Source organism: Jaculus jaculus, chromosome 4 (genome assembly GCF_020740685.1).
Source record: "Jaculus jaculus isolate mJacJac1 chromosome 4, mJacJac1.mat.Y.cur, whole genome shotgun sequence".
NCBI lineage: Eukaryota > Metazoa > Chordata > Mammalia > Rodentia > Dipodidae > Jaculus > Jaculus jaculus.
The window spans coordinates 159101282-159126149 of record NC_059105.1 but is presented as its reverse complement, the minus strand read 5'-3'; the positions used below and the strand labels follow the sequence as shown (position 1 = coordinate 159126149).

At 49.3% G+C, this 24868-nt stretch overlaps 1 protein-coding gene across 1 annotated transcript in view; it reads left to right on the top strand.

Annotated features, from left to right (window-relative positions):
• Pdia5 (protein disulfide isomerase family A member 5) overlaps positions 1-24868 on the top strand; it is a 130461-nt gene that overhangs the window by 55162 nt on the left and 50431 nt on the right. Inside the window, exons 6-8 of the mRNA XM_045147458.1 lie at positions 2851-2943; positions 7577-7637; positions 13604-13671. Coding sequence (XP_045003393.1) covers positions 2851-2943; positions 7577-7637; positions 13604-13671 — 222 coding nt within the window. The remainder of the gene's footprint in view (positions 1-2850; positions 2944-7576; positions 7638-13603; positions 13672-24868) is intronic.

The window sequence follows — 24868 nt, the reverse complement described above, 5'->3', positions numbered from 1 at the left end:
GTTTGTCAGTCTTCGTCCTCCAAAGCCCTTAACATAATTTGTGAAGGATTTTGGGAACCCTGTGCTCATCTCCTCCCAAGGCTGTAGCACTGAACTATGCCCAGAGCCAGAAAGATGTCCTGGAGGCTGAGTCCGGCTGCCAGGGCGTTTCTGTGGCTTTGTGGATCCCTGGATAGGATGGCTGACGGTGACCTCAGATGCTAGTCTCTGCAGACTTTTTCTTTCTTTCTTTCTTTTTGTTTTTCAAGGTAGGGTCTCACTCTAGCTCTGGCTGTCCTGGAATTCACTATGGAGTCTCAGGGTGGCCTCGAACTCACAGCGATCCTCCTACCTCTGCCTCCCGAGTGCTGGGATTAAAGGCGCGCGCCACCACGCCCGGCTCGGCAGACATTTTCACCCAGGGTCTTGCTCCATTAGATAGCTTAGAGAGAAACCATGGGTGTGATTATTTAACGTCAGCACAGGGAGAAAAATTCCCACCTGAACAACAAGTTTTGGCATGGCTGTCCCCAGTTGTCTCTGTTTTCCAGCCATTCTGTCTTTTTTTCCTTGGCCCTGTGTCGAGATGAGGATAAGGAGGTTGTGTGAACCCTGAAGCCCAGCCCATGCTAGATATGAGGACCGGGTCCCCCACCTCCTGCCAGAGCAGCGCCTGCCGTGGGTTCAGGATCCCATGGACAGGTCTGTGGAGTGGAGACCTTCTGCCCCCACATAGTGCGTGGGGCGTCCAGCAAGGCGGTCAGTTCCCTGTGAGTCTAGGACTTGTAGATTCCTGGAGTCCATTGTGTCCCCTAGATTGAGAACCCCTACTACAGGTATTTCCGGAATGGCAGGCAGGTGGATGGCACCTCTGTCACTGTGACAAATATGAACCAAGTTATCTCCCATCTCCTTCGACAGAAGATTCCAGGAATGATAAACCTCACCAAAGGCCTCTGTGTGTGCAACCAGTGGATGTGCTTGAATGCATGACCTCACTAAAGGGGTATTACACACACACACACACACACACACACACACAAGTTCATGTGCTCACTGTGTTGTGCCAAGACCCCTGACCAGGAGCCAAGACCCCCAGTCACCCAGGAGTCACCTAGAGGGCCGCCACAGAAGCCAAGACACTCGAATGTAAAAGCAACAGGTTTCTTTTAATGTCAAGCTTAAGCAGGGTCTCTATCCACACAGACCGATGCAGCAGGAGTGGGAGAGAGCCCCAACCTTCTAAAAGTAGAGGTTTATAAAGGAAAAGAGTGGGAAGGGGGAAAAGGGGTTACATCACATAGCATCTTTTAAAATGATTGGTTCCAAGAAGGCGCGCGCAGGAACATTTCTAGTTGCTCATCTCTGGTCAGCAGACTGCTTGTAGATCCTACCTTTTGCAAGGGGCCAGAGGCCCCCACAGCTAAGTATTTCTGGAATGTCCTGTAGAGCAAGTGAGCATGAGTTACAGAAGCAAAGGTCGGCACTTTAATCAGTTAGTTCCTTATCTGAGCCGAGCCCGGGATCCTCCTTTGTTCACAATGCTTTGTCCTACAATGGCAGTGTCATTGTTTAATTAGTTACGTGTTATTTCTTTTTGGTCTCTCAACTGGAGGTTGACCAAAGTTGATAGAAGTAACAGCAATGAGCCGGGCATGGTGGCACACGTCTTTAATCCCAGCACTCGGGAGGCAGAGGTAGGAGGATCGCCATGAGTTCGAGGCCACCCTGAGACTCCATAGTGAATTCCAGGTCAGCCTGGGCCCTACCTCAGAAAAAAAATAAAGAAGTAACAGCATCTCGCTTCATTAAATTGGGGCCGTGGAGGGATCCAAGAGTTGATGCAGAGGCTAGCAGCTCCCCTCTGGGGAGGATGGGATGGGGGTGTGGCTGGTTGCCACACACTGGAGCATCATTTCCTAGAGAAAAAGGATAGATAGAGGTCAGTGGGATTGTGTTCTCTCCCCAAGAGAGTGAAGACCGGAGATTGGGCAGGGCTCTGACCCACTCTAGACCAGCGTAGGTCATGAAGTCCCCAACAGGCAACAAGCTGTATGATCATCTGCTTAGGAGGTGGACAGTTGAATGGCTTTGGGGGTGTTGTGCATTGTGAAACATTGGGTGCCTTGATCCTGTGGATCATCCTGTAGAGAGATTGAGCAGAATCACTACTGTGTCTCAGTTTAGAGAAGTCGGCTAATTGTCTTAACCTAACTTGATCTAGGAAGATGGTGTTTGTGTCTGTGGCGTGGGTGTCCACATAAGCTGCCCAGTGGAGTCATGTGACTGGAAAGGCCTGGTGTGGGGGAGTGCTTTTGGGGGTCATGTAGTGATGGGATCTGTAGACCAGACATAGCTCACCAGCTGTGGTAGTTTGAATAGAATAGATGGCCCCCAATATATCCAGCTGTTTGTTTGTAGTTTGCATCTTCTGGCTACCTGGCTGGTGGCAATGTCACTGGGTGGATCTTAAGTTTCGGTGATGGGTTTCAGATTTCAATCTAAAGATATGCAAAGTGTGTCTAGCTGGAGTTCCTGAAGTGTGCTGTGGCTTTTGGCTTTTAGGCTTGTGCTTCTCTCTCTCTGCTTGGACCTGTGAAGGCAGGCCAGCTTCTTCTGCCATTATGGAACGTCCCCTGGATCTGTAAGCTTCAATAAATCCCTTCCTCCATAACTGTGCCTGGTCTGGAAGTTCATCTCAGCGAACCTGAAGCTGTCTGCTACACCCTCCAATGTAGCCTCATGACTGGCATTTGCGGACCTCGATGTCCAGGCACAAAAACAGAACAGGTTCTTGGTCCGCCTCTCCCTTTTCTTGGCTAACCACCTTTTTTATTTGTTTTTTTTTTTTTTTTCTTTCTCCCCCCTCAGTCCATAGTTGCCTTTCTGAAGGACCCTAAAGGGCCCCCGCTGTGGGAGGAAGATCCTGGAGCCAAAGATGTTGTTCATATTGACAGTGAAAAGGTAATGTATCTCCTATCAGTTCTGATGGGCCCAAGTGACTTCCCTGGTATCTGGGTCTCCCAAACACAGAAACCACCCGGGACCCTACTAGAGGATGGTCCTTTCCAGCTCCAACATGTGACCAACAGGAGATCACAGGTGACAGCCTGAGAACAATTGTTCTTCATTCTTCACTGCCTTATTTAATGTGTTTTAACATGTTTAGATTGTCCTTGTCAGAGTCGATTTAAACGTCTTCCTGTTGCTATGAAATGGAGGTACTGGTGGGAGTGACTTCACTTTTTTTTTTCTTTTGTCATTTTGTAAGTTCATTCAAACAGTTCTTTTTTTAAAAAAAATAATTAATGTATTTACTTATTTGAGAAGAGGGGGCAGATAGAGCGCATGAGCGTGCCAGGGCCCCCAGCCACTATAAATGAATGAACTCCAGACACACGCACCGCCCTGTGCATCCGGCTTTACATGGGTCCTGGGGAATCGAACCTAAGTCCTTTGGCTTTGCAGGCAAGTGCCTTAACCGCTAAGCCATCCCTTCAGCCCTTGAACAAATTCTTTAGCAGACTCTTAAGCTTCAGGTGTCAAGAGTTTGGCCAGGGAGGATAGAAGGGTGAATTTGATTTATAGTCTTCATTAGTCCTTCGGATGTTTAAGCAAAACTGAGCAGCCTGCCCATCCATCCACAGCTTGCTCCATTGACCTGAATGGGCCTGTGTGTGTGCTCAGCCCTAGCTGGTTCATGTTCTGTTTATATAATTGTGACTTCACACAGGGGTGGTTAAGCTCTCTCAGATTCCACATGGTCTAAGGCCAGCAGTACGTTTTTTTTAATTTTTTTATTTTTTGCATGCTTATTCAAACCTTGATGAAATGAAGCATAATTTCTATCATCTCTGCCTCCTCTCTGCTTCCTTTTAAAATCAGTGACCCTGCTTTTAATGCTTATTAACCCAAAAGGAAATGAGGTCTGTTTCACTTGCTGGAGGTAGGAATGCGTGTGATCGGCGTGGGCCGCCGGGAATGTCGATTGTCCAGGGCTGGGTGTTCCCAGTCTCTGTAGTAGGCAGTGCCAGCATGTTCACCTAAGAAGGGAAAGTCTTTCTCAGAAGCACGAGGTATTGGGGGTGGTGGAGGAATACAAAAGGAGGAGGGTGGCATGGGTATCGAGAACTGAGTGGTGGAGGGGGAAGAGGGGAGCCATGGGCAGAAAAAGAGCCCAAACTGATTGTTGCTCCTGTGGTGATAAAATCCTTTAGAAAGCAGTTGCCTGGCACCTCCCTCCCCCCAGTGGCACGTCCTGCACTTCCTCCAATTGTTCCTCTCTAACGGTGGGGCTATTAAGCAGAAGTGTTTTCTTCACCCCGTCCATAATCCCACTGTGACGCTGTGATCTTCACAAATTTCTACAGGCTCCGTGAAACCTTTCCTTCTTAGATCTTTTACTGTTGTTTTTTTTTTAAATATATATTTATTTTATTTTTTATTTGTTTGCAAGCAGAGAGAGATAAGAGAGACTAGGCATGCCAGGGCCTCTAGCCGCTGCAAGCGAACTGCAGATGCGTGCGACACTTTGTGCATTTGGCTTTACATGGGAACTGGAGAATCATACTTGGGTTGTTAGGCTTGGCAGACAAATGCCTTACCTGCTAAGCCATCTCTCCAGCCCTTTTACTTACTGGGTTTTGTCACCAGACATCCCAAAAGACATATTCTCAGTGATTTACTTTATTTATTTGTTTGAAAGAGGGAGAGTGAGAGAGGGAGGAAGGGAGAGAGAGAGAGAGAGAGAATGGGCATACCAGGGCCTCCCAACTACTGCACAAGAACTCCGGATGCATATGCCAACTTGTGCATCTGGCTTACGTGGGTACTGGAGAATTGAACCTGGGTCCTTAGGCTTGGCAGGCAAGTGCCTTAGTTGCTAAGCCATCTCTCCAGTCCCCGCCCAGAAGATAATCTTCAAGTGTTTGTGTCTCATCCCCTGCTAGGGTCAGATGTCTTTGTGCAAGTTGTCTGAATGAAAATGAAGTCATGTGCATTAAGCCCTAAGCAAACACGGCTGTGAGGTTATGGCAGACCATGTGTACATATGCTTCATAACAAGAACTACTGACAAAGACTGTTAGAACCAAACCTTTCTCAAAAGCTGCCAGAGTCTTACACAAGGAAACTTCTGTGGGACAGGGAAATTGGCTCAGTGGTTAAACGGGTTTGCTTGCAAAGCCTGCCAGCCCCGGAGTTCGATTCCAAAGCTGCCCATGTAAGCCAGGTGCAAAAAAAAAAAAAAGTAGCACAGGAATCTGGAGTTCATTTGCAGTGGCAAGACGTCCTGGCACTCCTCCCCCGCCCCCGCCCCCACACACAGCTCAGGTCCCAGCTCTCGGGAGGCAGAGGTAGGAGGATCACTGTGAGTTTGAGGCCACCCTGAGCCTACATAGTGAACTTCAGGTCAGCCTGAGCTCGAGTGAGAGCCTACTTTGAAAAAACAAAATAAAATAAAATTTACTTTGAAGCCAAGCAATATTTCTGAAAAGATGTCAACTCAATTAACTGTCTAGCTTGGGACTGACACCTCCCTTGTTACTGATCCTGAAACCTAACTTATATAAATTAATACCATCACTTCCCTCCTCCCTGCCCCCACTCCACTGAGCACCCTCCTTGGTGGGATTGCTGGCGTTCACCATGGAGTTCACCATGAAGCCTTGAGAGCATGGGTCAGTCATGGTGGGGGTGGGCAATTTACCTTTAAATTCTTTACCATTCATCCTGGATTCTTTGGCTTGCAGACTCAGCATCTTATTTGTAAACACCATGATTTTTTCTTTTCTTTTCTTTTCTTTTTTTTTTTTTGTTTTTTGAGGTAGGGTTTCACTCTAGCCCAGGCTGACCTGGAATTCACTATGGGTCTCAGGGTGTCCTCAATCTCCCTGCAATCCTCCTACCTCTGCCTCCCGAGTGCTGGGATTAAAGGCGTGCGCCACCACGTCCGGCTAACACCATGATTTTTTATTGATTGATTGATTTTTTTTTGCACTGTTGAGGCTCAAGCCCAAAACCTTATGCGTACTAGGCAAGCATTCGACTAATGGCCTGTATACCCCGGTCTAAATATGTGGTTTCTAAAAGCGCCTCTCTTTGGTTGTTACTTACGTTGGCATTTGGTTACTGTTATGTTTTAAAATTGAGTGCCTAAACCCTTTAGTTACATAAATGAGAGTAAACTTTTCTTGTTTTATTATCGAGTGTTTTAGAGACCCACAAAATTGAAATCTTGTTTGTTTGTTTTTTTTAAATCTAACCGTGTCAAAGTAATACTCATTCATTGTTGAATTTCCAGCAGACACAGCTTAAGCATAAGAGAGAACCACAGATCACACTGTGTCTTCCTTGAGAGAGATGCCCACTGCTGATATTTCTGGAGCCTTCCTAGCTTTTAACATAGTACATACATAAATATTTTCAGTCACAGAATAATGTCATTACGTTTTATGTGGTGTTTGGTAGCTTTCCCCCTTTCGTGTCATGTGCACGCCTTCTTGTGACATGAACGATTCCTTGCTTCCATTTAATGCTGCAATAGTAGCCCATTGTGTGGGATACCGCTATCACTTACCTGCCTAATGCTTCTTGCTGTCAGGAAACTACATTTTGAATGCTTCTCTTATTTTCCTTATTCAGAAGACAAAACCCTGTAATTTTCTCCTGAGGAAGCTTGGTCGGAGGAGCTTATTTTAATCAGAATCTGCTCCGTGGCCCTCAGTGGTCTGGCCTTGCGCATCCTGTCTCCGCCCTTGTTCACACGTCAGCCTTGACATTAGCTCTGTGGCAGCCAGTCTCTTACCCTCCCGTGTTTGCTTAACAAATCGATTTGTATTACCTCATAACGTGCCAGGCTTTGATCCAAGTGCTTTACAGATACAGATGATCCACTTGTCATGTCCTGGAGCGTGGCACAGGCCTTGCCCTTAATGCCCTTGTGGACGCAGTGGTCTTGGGGACCCTGATCATGATGGGAGGGCCAACGCCAAAGAAGAATTTGGCAAGGGTGGGCTCACCTCCTATTTCTTTTATTTATTCATTTATTTATTTAAGAGAGGGAAAGAGGCAGAGAGAGAGAAAGAGAGAGAGATAGAATGGGTGCGCCAGGGCCTCCAGCCACTGCGAACAAACTCCAGAGGCCTGCGCCCCCTTGTGCATCTGGCTTACGTGGGTCCTGGGGAATCAAACTGAGGACCTTTGGCTTTGCAGGCAAGTGCAGGATCCAACAGGGATAGGCGTGGAAGTAGAAAGCCACACCCCAGGGAAGTCACTCCAAACGCTACAGGAAGAGGTGGCTTTTGCAGCAGCAGCAGCAGAGCTGAAAGTAAAAGCCAGGAGCTGATCCTGACCACTTAACCTCACCCAGGTGTCCTTGGGAAAGTCCTTTGTAAGCTGCCCCCCGCCACCCCGGCCCCCAGTTTCCTCCTCTATAAGGTGCAGATTCTAGAACCAAGCAGCTCAGAAATCAGAAGTGCTTGCTCCTGCACCTCTTGCCATTGCGCATTCTGTGCAAGAGAAGTCGGGGTTCTCATCCTGTGACCACATGTGTGTGTGACCAGCCGTTATTGTCTCTCTCTCTCTCTCTATGCCTCAGGACTTCAGAAGGCTCCTGAAGAAAGAAGACAAGCCACTGCTCATGATGTTTTATGCCCCCTGTGAGTAAACGTGCCCCTTTGGCTCGAGGTCCATTCCATCTCCATGGGTGGTTGGCAGCCAGGGTTCCCAGGAACCAGCTGGGAACCTGTCCCGATCTCTCTGTCCGTTGCTCTGTCCACATCACGTCTCTTTGTCTTCCTTTCGGCCTCTCTGTCCGGCTCCCGTCTTCCTGCTGTTCTCCTCTGTCGGAGCTAGAAAACAAAACAAACAAACAAAAAAAATCAGCTTTTTTTGGTCCATTTTTACCTGGGACACCACAGTGTGTCCTGTCCAGTTAACTCAGCCTGCTCACAGATGCCTCTGTCCTGTGGGCCCACAGACCGTGTGCCCACCATCTTGTGCCCTCTGTGGAGTTGCAGCTGCCACCAGCCCTCGGGCACGCCTCTCCTGCCTCTGCAGACACTAGCTTCTCTGCTGGTATCATCCAGGAGGACCAGGGCACCAGGACCGAGGAAAATGGGGCCCAGGGGTTTGGACCCCATAGCTGTATGAGGCTAGAGACTGAAGGGAATTGTAGAAGGGTCACTGAGCCAGAAGACCCAGGTTCCAATTCCATCTGTGCCACCAGCAAGCTGGCCGAGCTTGGCCAAGCGTCTCACCTCTCTGGGGTTTAGTTTCCGCATGGTCAAGAGAACGATTGGCTTTTGACTGCATTTCACGTAATTCAGAACATTTTATATTGCATCCAGCTACTGTGTGTACATGTAAATTACACATGAATGAGCCGAAACTCAGTTTCACAAAACCATCCTTTGCCTCGCTCTACCCTGTGGAGTGCACAGTATTTTCCATTTCGTGTTATTGGAAAACTATGGGTCACGCCTGCCCTTCCACGAGCCTCTAATACACATCAGCAGACGATGAAGACCCATGGCACGCCACCATTTTTGTAAATAAAGTTTTATTGGTACACGGCCATGTCTATCCATTGACACAGTGTCCATGGCCGCCCTTGAACTCTCCTTGCAGATTAAGTAGTTGTGATGGAGACAGTCTCAGGTAGTCACTGTGGGGCCACGCCTGAGCTGTGACATTTGGCGGGGCGGGGGAGTTGAGGGGTCACAGGCTATGACATCAGGCTTCTGTTGACTCTTGAAACCCCTTCCTTGGAAGTTCCTTTTGCAGAAGCCTTTCCCTTTACTACAGTGATGCTGATGAGCCCCTGGCGAGATGCCCCTCTGGGATTCTGGTGGCCCTGCATCATCTGGTCTATAGCGTATTCACTGTGACAGCAACCTCCTCCCAGAACCTTCTGGGTTCCAGTGGTCTGCCTACCTGAGAGAGGAGGTTCTAGCTGACTCTCATTCTCCTATATCAATGCTTATTTGTTTGTCTCCTCTGAGGAGCCTGTTGCAGTCCGGTTCGCATTGCTGGTAGAAATCACCCAACCAAGAGCAGCTTCTGGGAAAAAGAGGTTTATTTGGCTTACAGGCTCGAGGGGAAGCTCCACGATGGCAGGGGAAAACGATGGCATGAGCAGAGGGTGGACATCACCCCCTGGCCAACAGAAGATGGACCACAGCAACAGGAGGGTGTGCCAAACACTGGCAAGGGGAAACTGGCTTTAAAGCCCATAAGCCTGCCCCCAACAACACACTCCCTCCAGGAGGCATTAATTCCCAAATATCTATCAGCTGGGGAGCTAGCATTCACAACACCTAAATTTATGGGGGACACCTGAATCAAACCACAACAGAGCCTATGAACCCCGTTGTTGTCAGCTGCTTCAGAAATGACCCTGCTTCCTGGGCCCCTGGACCAGCAGACCTCTTTTGGTTTCTCTCAGAACCCTCCAAGGATTCTACACACTGGTGAAATGCAACCGTGAAATGGGAACCGTGTCAGTAGGCAGTGAAGTTTCACAAGGAAGGACCACAGTACAGCCGTGCAGGGTTCCTTGTGGCGACAGCAATCATTTTTAAAAGAGCAGTCACTCAGCGCCTGGTGTTTGTGCCATCTGTACCACCCACTCTCCCAGGCTGCCTGGCAGAGGGCCTGTGCCACTTACTTACCACAGCAAAGATTATCTTTAATCTTACTTTTAATTTTTATTTATTTATTTGAGAGAGAGAAAGAGGCAGAGAGAACGAGAGAGATAAGAGAGAATGGGCGCGCCAGGGCCTCCAGCCACTGCAAACGAACTCCAGATGCGTGCGCCACCTTGTGCATCTGGCTTGCGTGGGTCCTGGGGAATCGAACCTGGGTCCTTAGGCTTCTCAGGCAAGTGCCTTAACCGCTAAGATATCCTTCTCCAGCCCAGAGATGATCTTTAATAATAGAAAGCTGGGGCTAGGAAAGTTAGGAGCCTTGTAGGTGTCATAGGGTATATTAGTGGTAGGAGAGGAAGAAAAAAAAAAACTTAAATTGCTAAGTTAACTTACTGCAGAGGGTCACATTGGCTGGCCTTTGAGGACCCGGGGATCCCAGACTTTTTTTTTTTTTTGAGGCAAGCCCAACAAACTGGCCTTTATTTTTATGCGAGAGTGAGAGTGAGAGAGAGAATTGGCACGGCAGGGCCTCCAGCCACTGGAATCGAACTCTAGACATGGGCACCACCTTGTGTGCGTGTAACCTTGAGTGCTTTGTATCACCTTATATGTCTGGCTTCAGTGGGATCTGGAGAGTGGAGCATGGATCCTTAGGCTTTGCGAGCCTTAACCACTAAGCCATCTCTCCTGACCCCCAGATCTTTTTTTTTTCAAGGTAGGGTCTCACTCTAGCCCAGGCTGACCTGGAATTCACTTATGTAGTCTCATGGTGGCCTCGAACTCACAGTGATCCTCCTACCTCTGCCTCTTGAGTGCTGGGATTAAAGGCGTGCACCACCACGCCCGGCTCTTGTTTGTTTGTTTGTTTGTTTGTTTGGAGTGAGAAAGAGTGAGTGTGTTGGCCTGCCAGGGCCTCAGCCACTGCAGTTGAACTCCAGACACTTGCGCCACCTAGTGGGCTTGTGCGACCTTGCGCTTGCCTCACCTTTTGTGTGTCTGGCTTATGTGGGATCTGAAGAGTTGAACAAAGGGTCCTTAGGCTTCCATCTCCCCAGCCCCCCAGATTCTTTTCGTTACGTGTGTGTATGTGTTTAATGAAACAAATCTGTACTCTTACTATACGAATCTGACCCAGCCTCCATGGCCTCTTCATTCAGCTTATTCCTGCTACACAGTACTTTGCTAACCTGGCAACCTGTTGAAACTCTTATCTTCTGATTACATGTGGGTGAATGAACCCAGACGCAGTGGGAGCCTTTAGTTTTGACAAGGCATCTGGGTCCCCAGGCCCTGCTGCTTACTGAGTCAATGTTTGTTGTCTGGATTAATGAGAAAATAAAAAAAAAAAGGCTGCGCTGACTTTGGGGCTTTGAGAATGATAATTAGTCTGCCCCTCTTCCCCTGCCTGCAGGGGTTGAGTCCCCTGAAAGATCAGCTCCGATAGGAAGCAGTGACACCCCTTCTGGTTTTGGTAGAGTTTAATTGGAAACTGGCTTGGCCAGCCGGTGGCTTTCTGTTCCTCCTCCCTCTGCCTAGAACTCTGCCTTTAGCCCCTGGGCACAGCTGGCTTATCTGTTTGGAGACCAGGGAGGATACTGTTGCCCGGGGCTACCGATGGGTGGGACTGGAAGAGCGGCCACCCCCGCGAGGTCAGGGGGTCAGTGAAACTCCCGATGGAGAACTTGACGAAGAAGAGAAGAGAGAAGAAGAGAGAAGAGAGGTGGACCCCGCCCTGTGCCCTTTGTTTCTGGGTGTCGATGCTTTTCTTAGCATGGTTAAATTCTCAGCCTCGTCTGGAGCTGAGACACTGCTCCGACACTTGAGTGTCCCATGGTTGGGGTCAGGCTCTGGCCACCCACCCACCTGATGGCTGTGCACAGCACCTGGAACCCAGGTGCCGCCCGCGTTTCACAGGCAGGGACACTGGCTCGCTCGGCCTCCATTACCTGCTCAGAACCCGCGGCCGGCAAGGTCAAGGGCAGGTGCAGATGAGAGTCTCGTTCCCTAAGCCGAGCTTCCTTTGTACTGTTTTTCCTGTCGTGGGCATCGACCCACGCACTTCCAAGGGAACATTGTCCTGTTTCCCTTCTCCTCTGGGAATTCTCCACTTTGGGAACATGTTACGTTCCCTCTTTTTCTGGGGGGGGTGCCACTAATGGTATCTCTTAAGAGAGGTGACATTCACAGTGCAGTATTGCATCTAAGCTGAAACCCAGGGTTCATATGCCGTAGCACGAATGTGTGCGTCCGTGTCTGTCTGTCTGTCTGCCTGTCAGAAATGTCAGGGAAGGAGCGGGTTGTGGTGGTGCACGTGCCTTTAATCCCAGCACTCGGGAGGCAGAGGTAGGAGGATCGCTGTGAGTTCGAGGCCACCCTGAGACTCCATAGTGAATTCCAGGTCAGCCTGAGCTAGAGTGAGACCCTACCTCGAAAACACTAAATAAATAAATAAATAAATAAATAGAAAGGAAGAAATGCTGGGGAAGGGGCCATGGGACATTAGTGGTGTTCCAAGTCAAAATATCCTACATCTGCATCTTGCCCAGTAGACTTGGCACTGGGGAGGTCCCCCCCCCCCCGATTTACCTTCATGCTTCTGCTGGCCTTCAGAGATCAAGAGGTCCCCCTGACCCGCATTACATGCTCATGGCCTGCCGTAATGTTGTCATCACATCACAAAGAGCCACGTCCCTGCTTTGACTTGAGACGCAACCTGACGTGTGGTTCCAGACAGCTGCTGCTCCCGTGGCCTTCAGACGCACCTCTTGAAGCTTGTGTGGCAGTACAGGGTCTGTCAGAAATGGTGACAGCCACCAGAATTCCTGGTGGCTGCAAACTGGGTCTCAGGGCCAGTGGGGTCAGTGCCCAGCCTGTGGCTTGGTCTGACAGGCAACCTGTCCAAGACCAGTGATGACACAGTGTTTTGTGGGGGTTTTTGTTGTTGTTGTTGTTTGTTTTACTTTGTTTTGTTTTTCGACATAGGGTCTCACTCCAGCTGAGGCTGACCTGGAACTCACTATGTTGTCTCAGGGTGGCCTTGAACTCATGGCGATCCTCCTACCTCTGCCTCCCGAGCGCTGGGATTAAAGGTGTGCGCCACCACGCCCGGCAACGCAGTGGTTTTAAGTCAAAGTCACTCTGAAGTAGAACTGGGTGATTGGAGTCTGGCTAGCCTGTCCCTGAGTTCTCGAAGGCTTTTGGGAATGTCACCACCTCAAGAGAGGACTGTGGCCACGTGGACCACGCAAACCCCAGAGAGGCTGAGCTAAAGCCCTCATAGGATGCTCCTGATTGCAGACCTGGTAGAGTGAGGTGTTCTGCCTCCTTCCTCATGTGCCGGAAGGACAGACAGCCCAGAGAGGAGCTAAGTTGGCCAAGGTCATCAGCAGACAGAGCGGAGATTAGTGCCAAAGTCCTGAGTCCTGGCCACCTGTAAAAGCCAGCGTCTTTGACACTCGGCCCGCCTCCAGTCAACGCTTAATTACGCTTGTTAATGCAAAAGAAAAGAGGCATGAAAATCTCAACAGTCATTGTATTTATAGCCCTACATTTTTCTTCTCCATGTTATTTGACTCCAGTTCATTTTCCATTCCTGACTGGGTATGGGGGAGGGCTTTGAGCTGTTCATGCACCCCGTGACCTGCTGCGTCTCTGAATTGCTGCCAAGCTGGTTAACGCCTCTGGAAGGCCATGGGCTTTGCCGTCCTTTGTTTGTGTCACATTGGACGTCCATGGAGGGACTAGGGGCAGCTCTGTCCTGTTTTGTTCCATCTTTACCCTGGAAGTTGTTTGGGGGCCAGACCACTGCTTCCTATTCTTTCTGGATTCCTGGGCTTGGGGCGGCCCGGTGCTTCCCAAGGAGGAGAGAGATTTGCGGGTGGAGGCTGGCCTAGAGAGAGGGAGGACCAGGCACCTCGCAAGGCTTGTATCATCGTAACCTGGTTTATTATTATTATTTTTTCTCCTTCCTATGACAGGGTGTAGCATGTGCAAGAGGATAATGCCACATTTTCAGAAGGCTGCCACCCAACTTCGAGGCCACTTTGTAAGTAAGGCGATGGCAGCCGCCAGGGCTGGGTGACTTGGGAGCAGGATGGGCTGGGGGGAGGGGAGGGCAGGGGCTGAACCAATGAGGGTCCCCAGGCCCCGCCGCCTGTGTGGTCCCCGAGACCCGTTCTCTGTCGAGGGTCAGAATTAACGGCACAGAATGGTTGGAGCAGGGGCACCCGGGCACCTATTCAAGACCAGTGATGACAGAGTGAATAACCCAGCGGGCCGCATATGGGGTGTTAGCGCAAGGCCAGGGCTCAAGAACGCAGCAGGCAGGCGCCAGCAGTTGAAGGGGCTGAGTGCCAGGGGACAAGAGGACCGCTGGGGAGTGGCAAGGATGAGTGAAGGGTTGGTGGCACCTGGGGTGCAGTAGAGGTACATTGGCAACAGGATCAGACCCACTGAAAACAAACCCTTGCCCCAGCTCCCCTGACTGTGTTCCTGGGGGGCGGAGGAGGGGGGGCAGAAAGAGGTGAGAAGCAGCAACAAACAAACAAAAAAACAAACAAAAGGCAAAGCCAGATGCGGAGCTGCAAAATCAAGAGTGGAAGCCGGGCGTGGTGGCGCACGCCTTTAATCCCAGCACTCGGGAGGCAGAGGTAGGAGGATCGCCATGAGTTCAAGGCCACCCTGAGACTACAGAGTTAATTCCAGGTCAGCCTGGACCAGAGTGAGACCCTACCTCGAAAAACCAAAAAAAAAAAAAAAAAAAATCAAGAGTGGAGGGGATCCCGGAGAAGGGAGGGGTAGGCAGAGAGAAGACAGGTATGTTCCAGGGGTGCCTGCGTTTAGGGGCACAGAAGGAAGAAGCGACGTGGTGAAGGCAGCGGTGCTTTGGAAAAGGCAGAGCAAGCAGAGGAGGGGAGGCCGGCGGCTTAGCCCAGGGAGCCGGGGCTGAGGTCACCACTGAGGCCTCTCTGCCGTCTGCATTTCTTTCATGCTGCCCGCTGTTTTTCCTCTCTGCCAGGTTATTTTGTCCCCTTTAAGCCGTGGCAAGCACGCACGTTCTTACACTGACCATCTCAACCATTTTTTTCCAGTGCACTGCTGCATAGTGCTAAATGTGTTCACATTGTGGGAAACCTCTCCAGATCCTTTTCTTTATCTTAGAACACTGAACCCTTGCGCTGGAGAGATGGCTTAGTGGTTAAAGAACTTGCAAGCAAAGCCAAAGGACCCAGGTTCAGTTCCCCAGTACCCACATAAAGCCAGATGCGCAAGGTGATGTATGCATCTGGAGTTCATTTGCAGTGGCTAGAAGCCCTAGCGTGCTCTCTCTATTTCTGCCTCTTTCTCTCTCTGTCAAATAAATTCATTAAATATTTTTTTAAATGTTTAATTTATTTCTTTATTTGACACAGAGAGAGAGAGAGAGAGAGAGAATGGGCAAGCCAGGGCCTCTAGCCACTGCAAACGAACTCCAGATGCATGTGCCATGCATAAGCTGGCTTATGTGGGTACTGGGGAATTGAACCTGGATCCTTTGGCTTTGCAGGTAACTGCTCTCACCACTAAGCCATCTCTCCAGCCCAAATAAATGAAAAAATTTTTTAAAAAAGAAAGAAAACTGAACTCTTGTATTTTCCCCTTCACTCCCCATCCTTATCCTTGATAAATGCCTTTTTGTTTTCTGTTTCTATGGTTTTGATGTTAGGTTCCCTCATTATAGTAGACTCATATACAATATTTGTCTTTTTGTAACTGGCTTATTTTGTTTAACATAAAGGTCCTATCATATTGTGGTGTATAAGAGACAATTTCTTCTTTAAAAGCTGAGTAGTATTTGAATGCATGTGTATTGCATTTTTTAAAAAATGAATTCATCTGCCAATGAACACGAGTTGCTTTAGCTCTTTGCTTTGGTGAAAAGCACTGCTGATGAATATGGCTGTGTAAATATCTCCTCGAGATCCTTACCTTGAATCCTTTTGTACATATGTTTCCTCATGTTTTTTTTTAAATTCTTTTATTTTATTTTTATTTATTTATTTGAGAGTGACAGACACAGAGAGAAAGAGATAGAGGAAGAGAGAGAGAATGGGCACGCCAGGGCTTCCAGCCTCTGCAAACGAACTCCAGACATGTGTGCCCCCTTGTGCATCTGGCTAACGTGGGACCTGGGGAACCGAGCCTCGAACCGGGGTCCTTAGGCTTCACAGGCAAGCGCTTAACCGCTAAGCCATCTCTCCAGCCCATGTTTCCTCATGTTTGCCCTGACCATAAGTAGCAGAAAGATTTTGCCGTGTGTTGGTGGAACAGAAAGACATCTGCTGGCTGCTCAGAAGCACAGATAGATCCCCACACCATTGACAGAAGGTTCTTGGAGGAGCCATCCCAGTGGGACTGGCCCAGGGCCTGGGCGATCTGAGGTCTTGAACCTGCATTGTGATTTTCACAGGTCAAATTAAGCGGTGATTAGCTTAAAGTCAACTTAAAAAGTTAAGTGGTAGCACCTAGACACGGAGCCAGCCCCATTATCCAGCTGCAAGTTGGACCAGCAAGAAGCCACGCTTTCTCTCTTGACCTCATTCTGGAATAATACCAGGGTCCTCCTTGTTTCTCAGTAATAAATTTTTAGTAGCTTGCCTGAAGATATTTGGCCTTGGGGCACATATACGTCACTGCGGGGGAGGAAATGTCACTGCACATTTTGGGGGGGGGCCCTCAATAGATACATATTTTAAGATTGTTTAGCCTGGAGAAAAGACTTAATCACCCATGGTGTTCTTCCTGCCTGTGCCCTTGTACACTTCAAAAGCTGCTCAGCTTGACTTCCAAACTCTGCAGGACTGTGAAATAAGTAGTTCAGGCCTCAAATCAGAATTCAGATGATCCCTGCCAGCTCCCCTGTCTCGTGCCCCTCACGGACCTAAAATTCTTAGCCCAACTCAACCCTCCAGGGCCTCTCTGCCTCAATGCTCGCCTCTGCCGTGTCCCTCCTCACTTTAGTGTCGTCATTTTGTTCATCACTTGACAGGTGTAATGTCTGTGGGCTTCCTGAGAACAGGAGCTGTGTTGGGTCAAGCCTTTTTCTATAGCACAGGGCCCTATGCATAGTAGGTACTCAGTCTGTGGGCGGCAGTTGAGGGTGTGTAGCTTATGACTCCTGAGTACATTTTATTTTAGGCTCCATATTTATGCAAAGTCATGGTCCTTCCTTCTAAAAGAATCCAGGGGGCTGGACGGATGGCTTAGCGGTTAAGGTGTTTGCCTGCGAAGCCTAAAGACCCAGGTTCAGTTCCCCAGCACCCAACGTAAGCCAGATCGACGCACAAGGGGCCACATGTGTCTGGAGTTCGTTTGCAGTGGCTGGATGCCCTGGCATGCCCATTCTCTCTCTCTCTGTCTCTCCAAATGGATAAATAAATAAAAATTAAAAAAAAAATAATGGAGGGTTGGAAAGATGGCTTAGCAGTTAAGCACTTGCCTGTGAAGCCTAAGGACCTAGGTTCAAGACACAATTCCCCAGGACCCATGTAAGCCAGATGCACAAGGTGGCACATGCATCTGGGATTCGTTTGCAGTGGCTGGAGGCCCTGGTGCACCCATTCTCTCTCTCTCTCTCTCTGTCTCAAATAAATAAACAAAAATTAATCCACTTTACAAAACAATAATACAGAGCATTAGTTATTAGGACAAGGCAGAGACGGCGGGAAAGAGGTTTGTAGAACAGGACCTTGCCCTTGGTCCCGCGCTCACACCAGGGTGAATCTAAAGATCCTTGTGTTCAGAGAAGTGTTCAGAGAACCTGTTTCTCCTGCCTGGGCCCTAGTTTAGAGAGGAAAAGAGTGTCGCTTTCTTAGTCCCCCAGTGACCTTATAAAGAAGTAAGGAAGCTTGCCTGTGAACCTAAGCAGCCCAGCGAAGGCCGAGAGTGAGTGACCTGTGCCCAGGCGTGTGCACTACATGAACCGTTTCCTTGCTTGTATGTATTTTGCTTGAGTTTTGTTCACATTCCTCTTAGTTTCTTAGGAAAGCACTTTTTTTTTTCTCACAGTTCCATCCCTTCCCCAGCCATGTAAAGGAGGGAAGGAGGACTCTGACTGCTGAAGTTGGTGGGTGGGGGGCAGCTCATGGCGCAGTGCAGCTCCCCAGAAGCTAGGGCAGGAGGGCCTGGTGACCAGAGGTGCTGACTGATTCCTGTCTTCACGCACAGTGCAGCGGGGCTGGCAGACAGGCTCTGTTCCCTGGGAATCAAAAGCTCACACTCGGGCTGGAGAGATGGCTTAGCGGTTAGGCGTTTGTCTGTGAAGCCTAAGGACGCCGGTTCGAGGCTCGATTCCCCAGGACCCCACGTAAGCCAGATGCACAAGGGGGCGCACGCGTCTGGAGTTCGTTTGCAGTGGCTGGAGGCCCTGGCATGCCCATTCTCTCTCTCTCTCTCTCTCTCTCTCTGTTGCTCTCAAATAAAGAAAAGTAAGAAAAAAAATTTTTTTTAATTATAAAAAAAAAGCTCACACTCCCTACCACTGAAATCCAGCGAGTCAGCCAAGAACCTCCTTCCTCCCCCTTCTTTGTCTTTGTCGCCTTTGAGCCCTTTTTGGCTGCCTGGCTGTGGCTAGGGTCAGAACTTTTCCTCCTGTTGACAGATCTTGGGAGGTGTCCAACCTGATGATGTCACATAGAAAGTCAGACCAGGTCATAGATGTGTGGCCTTTGGCATTTTCCACCCTCAGATCTGCCTCTTCGGGGCTGTCAGTGACGTGGGGTGAGTCATCGGCGTCTGTCCCCTGCTGCCTGCTAATTGACATCCTCCCTTAGAACAGCCGAGCTGCTCCCTGGCTCAGCAGAACTCCACCGGTTCCTCTTCTAGGCCTTGCCATTACCCACCACCTCGCTGGGGTCTCTCAGCTTTGCCAGGTGGGTGCAGAAACCGAGTTGGCGACCCATCGTGGCGATAGGTTGGTAGGTCAGGTTTTGTGCTGCTTCTTACAAAATGCCCGGGAGTTGTTGGGCCAGCTATTTAAGCCTTGAGCCTCCGTGGCTCTGTCTGTGATGTTGGGGGGTGGGGGGGAGGCGATGACGTCAGACCGCTGGGTTGCTGCAGAGAACAGACGTCCAAATTTCAGAGCGCTTGGTCGAAACGGACAAACTCCCTTTCCACACCCAGCTGCCCTGTATCTGTCCCTGGCACTCACTAGGAAGGGAGGGGGCTCCCCTCTCGGTGCCCAGAATACCAGCCTGGTACTGTGCCTTCCTCCTCTGGTGAAAATCTGTCCTCTGGCGACCTTTTCTGTGCCCATCGCTTTGCAGAATGTAGCTCTGGGAAGCCTGGGTTTAGCCTCTTGAGTTCTAGTACTCCAGACCTGCTAGCTTACAGGACCCCTCAGTCTGGGTTTTCCCCTGTGGCCCAGGTGCAGAATGTCTAAAGGAAAACTTGACATCTCTCCATCTGGTGGATTGCTGGCCTTCAAAGCTTCAAGACCCTCGCTGAGTGGCCCCGGCTGCTCTCAGCCACGTGTCTTGGGCTGGGTTCTCAGCAAATGTCGTATCTCACATCACTACTGTCTCCTAGTCCACAGCTTTCCCCTCACATCCTAAACCTGTGGGTTCCTATATACCCCTAGGTCCTACGTCCATGGATTTAATCCATAGTGAATCAATGGAGGGAGCGTGCAACTGCTTCTGGGCTGGAGAGATGGCTTAGCAGTTAAGCTAGGGACCCAGGTTTGATTCCCTAGTACCCACGTAAGGTAGATGCATAAAGGGGCGCATGTGTCTGGAGTTCGTTTGCAGTGGCTAGAAGCCGTGGCGTGCATCTTCTCTCTCTCTCTCTCTCTCTCTCTCTCTCTCTCTCTCTCTGCCTCTTTCTCTCTCAAAATAAATACATAAAAATTTTTGAAAGATGGGCTGGAGGGATGGCTTATCGGTTATGGTATTTGCCTGCAAAGCCAAAGGACCCAGGTTCAATTCCCCAGGACCCACATTAGCCAGATGCACAAGGGGGCACACAAATCTGGAGTTCGTTTGCAGTGGCTGGAGGCCCTGGCACACCCATACTCACTCTCTCTCTCTCCCCCTCTTTCTCTGTCAAATAGATAAATAAATAAAATTGAAAAAAAGGTTAAAAAAATTTTAAATAACTGCTTCTGTACTGAACACATAGACTTTTTTCTTAACTTTATCCACTAAATCATACTATCTCAGCTATTCATATAGCATATACATTGTGCCTTGTTTTAAGGTAATGTAAAGATGACTTTAAGCATATGGGAGAATGTGCATAGGTTATGAAAATGCTCTGTTTTATAAAAGAGATTTGAGCATCTGTGGAATCTTGGTGGAATTAGCAATACCCTGTGGATGCTGAGGGATGACTGTATTTATTTAAAAAAAAAAATACAGCTGGGGCCGGGCGTGGTGGTGCACGCCTTTAATCCCAGCACTCGGGAGGCAGAGGTAGGAGGATCACCGTGAGTTCAAGGCCACCCTGAGACTGCATAGTGAATTCCAGGTCAGCTTGGGCCTGTGAGACCCTACCTCGAAAAACCAATATATATATAGCTGGAGTGGTGGTTGCTATCTTACTTAGACCTCAGAGACCTCAGTGGTCCCCAGTCACCCCCTGACTGGAGTCCCGATTGCATAGGCGGCTAAGCCCTTTGCCAGAGCACCCTGGCTAGCTTGCTTAGATTTCTTGGGCCTCCCGCAGTCCAGTCCCACAGAAATGCTCTCCATTTCTTGACCACATCTTGCTGTAGACTTTGTTCCATTTCCCCTTGTTGCAGCCAGGTCTGCATGACTGGCAGAAATCACCCGAGCAGAGCAGCTTGTGAGAGAAGAAGGTTTATTTTTGGCTTACAGACTCAAGCGGGGAGCTCCACAATGGCAGGGGAAAACGATGGCATGAGCAGAGGATGGACATCACCCCCTGGCCAACATAAGGTGGACAATAGCAACAGGAGAGTGTGGCAAACACTGGCAAGGGGATACTGGCTATAACACCCTTAAGCCCGCCCCCAACAATACACTGCCTACAGGAGGTATTAATTCCCAACTCTCCATCAGCTGGGAGCCTGGCATTCAGAACACCCAAGTTTATGGGGGACACCTGAGTCAAACCGCCACAGCCCTTCTGGAGTTTCTTGGCAGTCTGACCGTGCTGTCAGTGGCTCGTGAGTCACCCATACTGTGCGGCCTGTGTGGCTTTTTTTTTTTTCCCCAGCCAAGGACTGGCCACGAAGAAGGACATGTACCTACTGCTCAGCCCCTAGAACGTGCCCGTGGGGGTCTGCGGCTCTGACTTCTCCTTCCACCACAACCCAGAAAAGCTTCTAGTCAGTTCTGTTGCAGGTGTTTTGCTTCTTTGGGCTTGAAAAGCTCCCAATTCCCCAAGTGTTTCTACATGGTTGTTCAAAAAAGAAAAAAAAAAAAGAAATCACACATCTTGAGCTGGAGAGATGGCTTAGCTTGCCTGTGAAGCCAAAGGACTCAGGTTCGATTCCCCAGGACCCACGTAAGCCAGATACACAAGGGGGCGCATGCATCTGGAGTTCGTCTGCAGTGACCAAAGGCCCTGGAGCACCCATTCTCTCCCTCTTTCTCTCTCTCCTCCCCATCCAAGAAATAAAATAAAAATAACACATCTCAAAAATAAAAATAAAAAACACATCTCATTAACTAGTCAGTACCCCCGCAAAGTGGTACAGAGGTGCTATAGGAACTCAGGTTTCAGAGGTTCCCCCAAGCATAGGTGGTTTGGAGAGGCTGTCCAGGGAAACGAGATCTGAGATGGGCGAATGAGTCTTTAGTGATGGCCGCATAGGCAGGACCAGACATCCTCAGCCAGGGAGCGGAAGGGCCCAAAGTGGGGTCCAGGCAATGACCGCATGCGCTCTGGAAATGTGGGTAGATTACAGGGACTTAGCAGTGTTAGCCAGAGTACTGAGTTCATTTTGAACGGAGAGATACTTTGTGATCTCGTTTAATCACCAAAGTACACAGGGTGATACAGATAGGAAACCGAGGTTCCGAGAGGCATCTGCGCCATGTTCAGGGAGATGTGTCTTCCAGGTGAGGAGTCAAAGGTGCAACCCAGGTGCCCTGGGCCACGCTCCTAGCCACTGGAGGCTGCTGCTGTTGGGGCTCTGTAAGGTGTTGAGAAAGCAGCCGGCCCCCGCTTCCTTTGCCTGTGCAGAAATCTCAGACTGTCTCCTTCCACGGTGAATAGAAACGTCTCAACCCTAACAGGTGTACAACGAAGAGTTTTGTAAGAAAGGCTTCAGAAATAAGACGGGGACCATATGGGCTGAGTGCAGAGTTGGATTTTCGCCTGTGTTCAATGAAATTGGAAGGTTTGGTGCAGAGGAGTGATGTAATGGGCGAGGAGGAAGCGTGCAATTAATCTTGTGGCGAATGTGCACTGACATGAGGAAGATCAATTAGACAGGAAAAAGGAACTTTAGAGTAGACAGATATTAGTGGAACAGACCAGATCAATCTGGAAAATAAGCAGGATGGCTGTCAGAGGGCTCCAGTGCTTCTAGTTGGTACTGTTTGAGGCTCATTCTTCCTGTAGTTTTTAAAAAAATATTATTTATATACTTTTTGAGAGAGAAAGTTATATATATATATATACACACATACATATATATATATATATATATATATATAGAGAGAGAGAGAGAGAGAGAGAGAGAGAGAGAGAGAGGGAAAGAATGGGCACACCAGGGCCTTCAACCACTGCAGACGCACTCCAGACGCACGCACCACCTTGTGCATCTGGCTTACGTGGGTTCCTGGGGAATCGAACCTGTGTCCTTTTGGCTTTGCCGGCAAGCGCCTTACCCTCTAAGCCATCCCTCCAGCCTGAAATGCGTACTCCAGGCTGGACTCGAACTCCTGATCGTCCTGCCTCCGTCTCTTCAGCAGTATCCTACCCAGCATGCACCACCACCACTGGCCTTCCTGTAGTGTCTTTTTTTGTTTTTGTTTTTTCCCCAACATCCCCAAATGGGCTCGGGAAGGCACCAGTGACTTAGCAAGCACTTAGTATGTGCCTGCTGTGTGCTAGGCATTCATGCTGTGTATTTTTTTTTATTTTTATTAGCATTTTCCATGATTATAAAAAAATATCCCATGGTAATTCCCTCCCCCCCCACTTTCCCCTTTGAAATTCCATTCTCCATCATATTACCTCCCCATCTCAATCGTTATACTTACATATATACAATACCAACCTATTAAGTACCCTCCTCCCTTCCTTTCTCTTCCCTTTATGTCTCCTTTTTAACTTACTGGCCTCTGCTACTAAGTATTTTCATTCTCACGCAGAAGCCCAGTCATCTGTAGCTAGGATCCACATATGAGGGAGAACATGTGGCGCTTGGCTTTCTGGGCCTGGGTTACCTCACTTAGTATAATCCTTTCCAGGTCCATCCATTTTTCTGCAAATATCATAACTTCACTTTTCTTTACCACTGAGTAGAACTCCATTGTATAAATGTGCCACATCTTCATTATCCGCACATCAGTTGAGGGACATCTAGGCTGGTTCCATTTCCCAGCTATTATAAGTTGAGCAGCAATAAACATGGTTGAGCATGTACTTCTAAGGAAATGAGATGAGTCCTTTGGATATATGCCTAGGAGTGCTATAGCTGGGTCGTATGGTAGGTCAATCTTTAGCTGTTTTAGGAACCTCCATACTGATTTCCACAATGGCTGGACCAGATTGCATTCCCACCATCATGCTGTGTATTTTAGACAATTGGAAAGACAACCTCGGATGCATCTGAGGGTGGCGAGGCAGGAGGCAATGTGGCTCCCCACTGCCGCAAACAGGAAATAAATCCCTTAACAGTCAGTCACCGAGCACGCCAGTTTTGTGCTTAAAACCTTTGAGCAGGGTCAGCTCCTCCCATTCTCCAAACAAGGACCTTCAGTGAGGGTGGCTGACTTGCCAAAGGCCACTTGACTTGTAGGTGACCAGGTCAGATTCCTTGTCCTTGTTCTCTTCCTATGTGTGCCTAATGCATCAGAGTTGCAGAACTTGAGCTGCATGGACTGCTTGTCCCTACGCTGTCAATGACCCTTTTCTTCACCTCTGCGCCACTCTGCCCTGCAGAGCGGGTGTCTGACGTTTCTTTGTAAAAGTGTTTATTTTTATTGATTTATTTGAGGGAAAGAGAGAGAGACAGAATGGGCGCGCCAGGGCCTCCAGCCACTGCAGAAAAATTCCAGCCGCATGCAGCCCCTTGTGCATCTGGCTTACGTGGGTCCTGGAGAATCGAACCTGGGTCCTCTGGCTTTGCAGGCAAGCGCCTTAACCGCTAAGCCATCCCTCCAGCCCCAGTGTCTGACTTTCTGTAGCTCTCCGTGGTCCTTTGGGCTCTCTGCCACTGGTTGCAGTTGCTTTGGGGCTGCTGGGACCAGACACGTGACCCAAAGCAGCATGTGGACAGGCCAAGGGTTCATTTTGCCTTAACATCCCGAGGGGAAGTTTCGTTGTGTCAGGGAAGGTGTGGAGTCCTGAGCCTCGCTGCTGGTCACAGGAAAAGAGAATAGCCTGAGTAAACTAGCTCTGAACACCCAATGGAGCTCAGGTTTCACCCCTACGCTAATAAGGCACTGCCTCCCAGTGGCTCCACAACCTTCTCACATTGCTACCAGACAGACACCAAGTGTTCAAATCGCATGAGTCTATGGGAGACATTTCACATTCAAGCCACCACGTCATTCTCACAACATTTTCTCATGAGGACAGACTCCACGTCCCACCACCCGACACAGCCCTAGGAAAGGAGACATCCTTGCAGGAAGGGAGTCTCAGGGGATGCTGGGTTTTTCTTAGTGCTTAGCCACGTAGCAGTGACACAGTGATTCAAATTCTTTTTTTTTTTTTTTCCCCCTCCAATTCAAGGGCGTTGGCCACGTGGTCCCTGGTTAAACATCTATGGTTATGGTCAAACCAGATCGAGTGTAAGAGTCACCCACAAGAGGCAAGAGGGGGGCACATGTGGAGGGAGGAGAGGTAGGCAGGCCTCTGGACACCTCATTTGTCACGAGAACCACTGTGTCCTTGGCCATGTCAGAGCTACGCGATCTGAGAATGTTGCCTCCCAACTATAGGTGGGCAGCGTGAGGGCAGGCCGGGACCAGCCAAGACCCTCGCACGCAGGTGCAGGGCGTCTGAAAGCCAGTTTCTGTCATTTAGAGAGCTCAGCCCAAGTCGACCTGAGCAGAGAGGAAGAC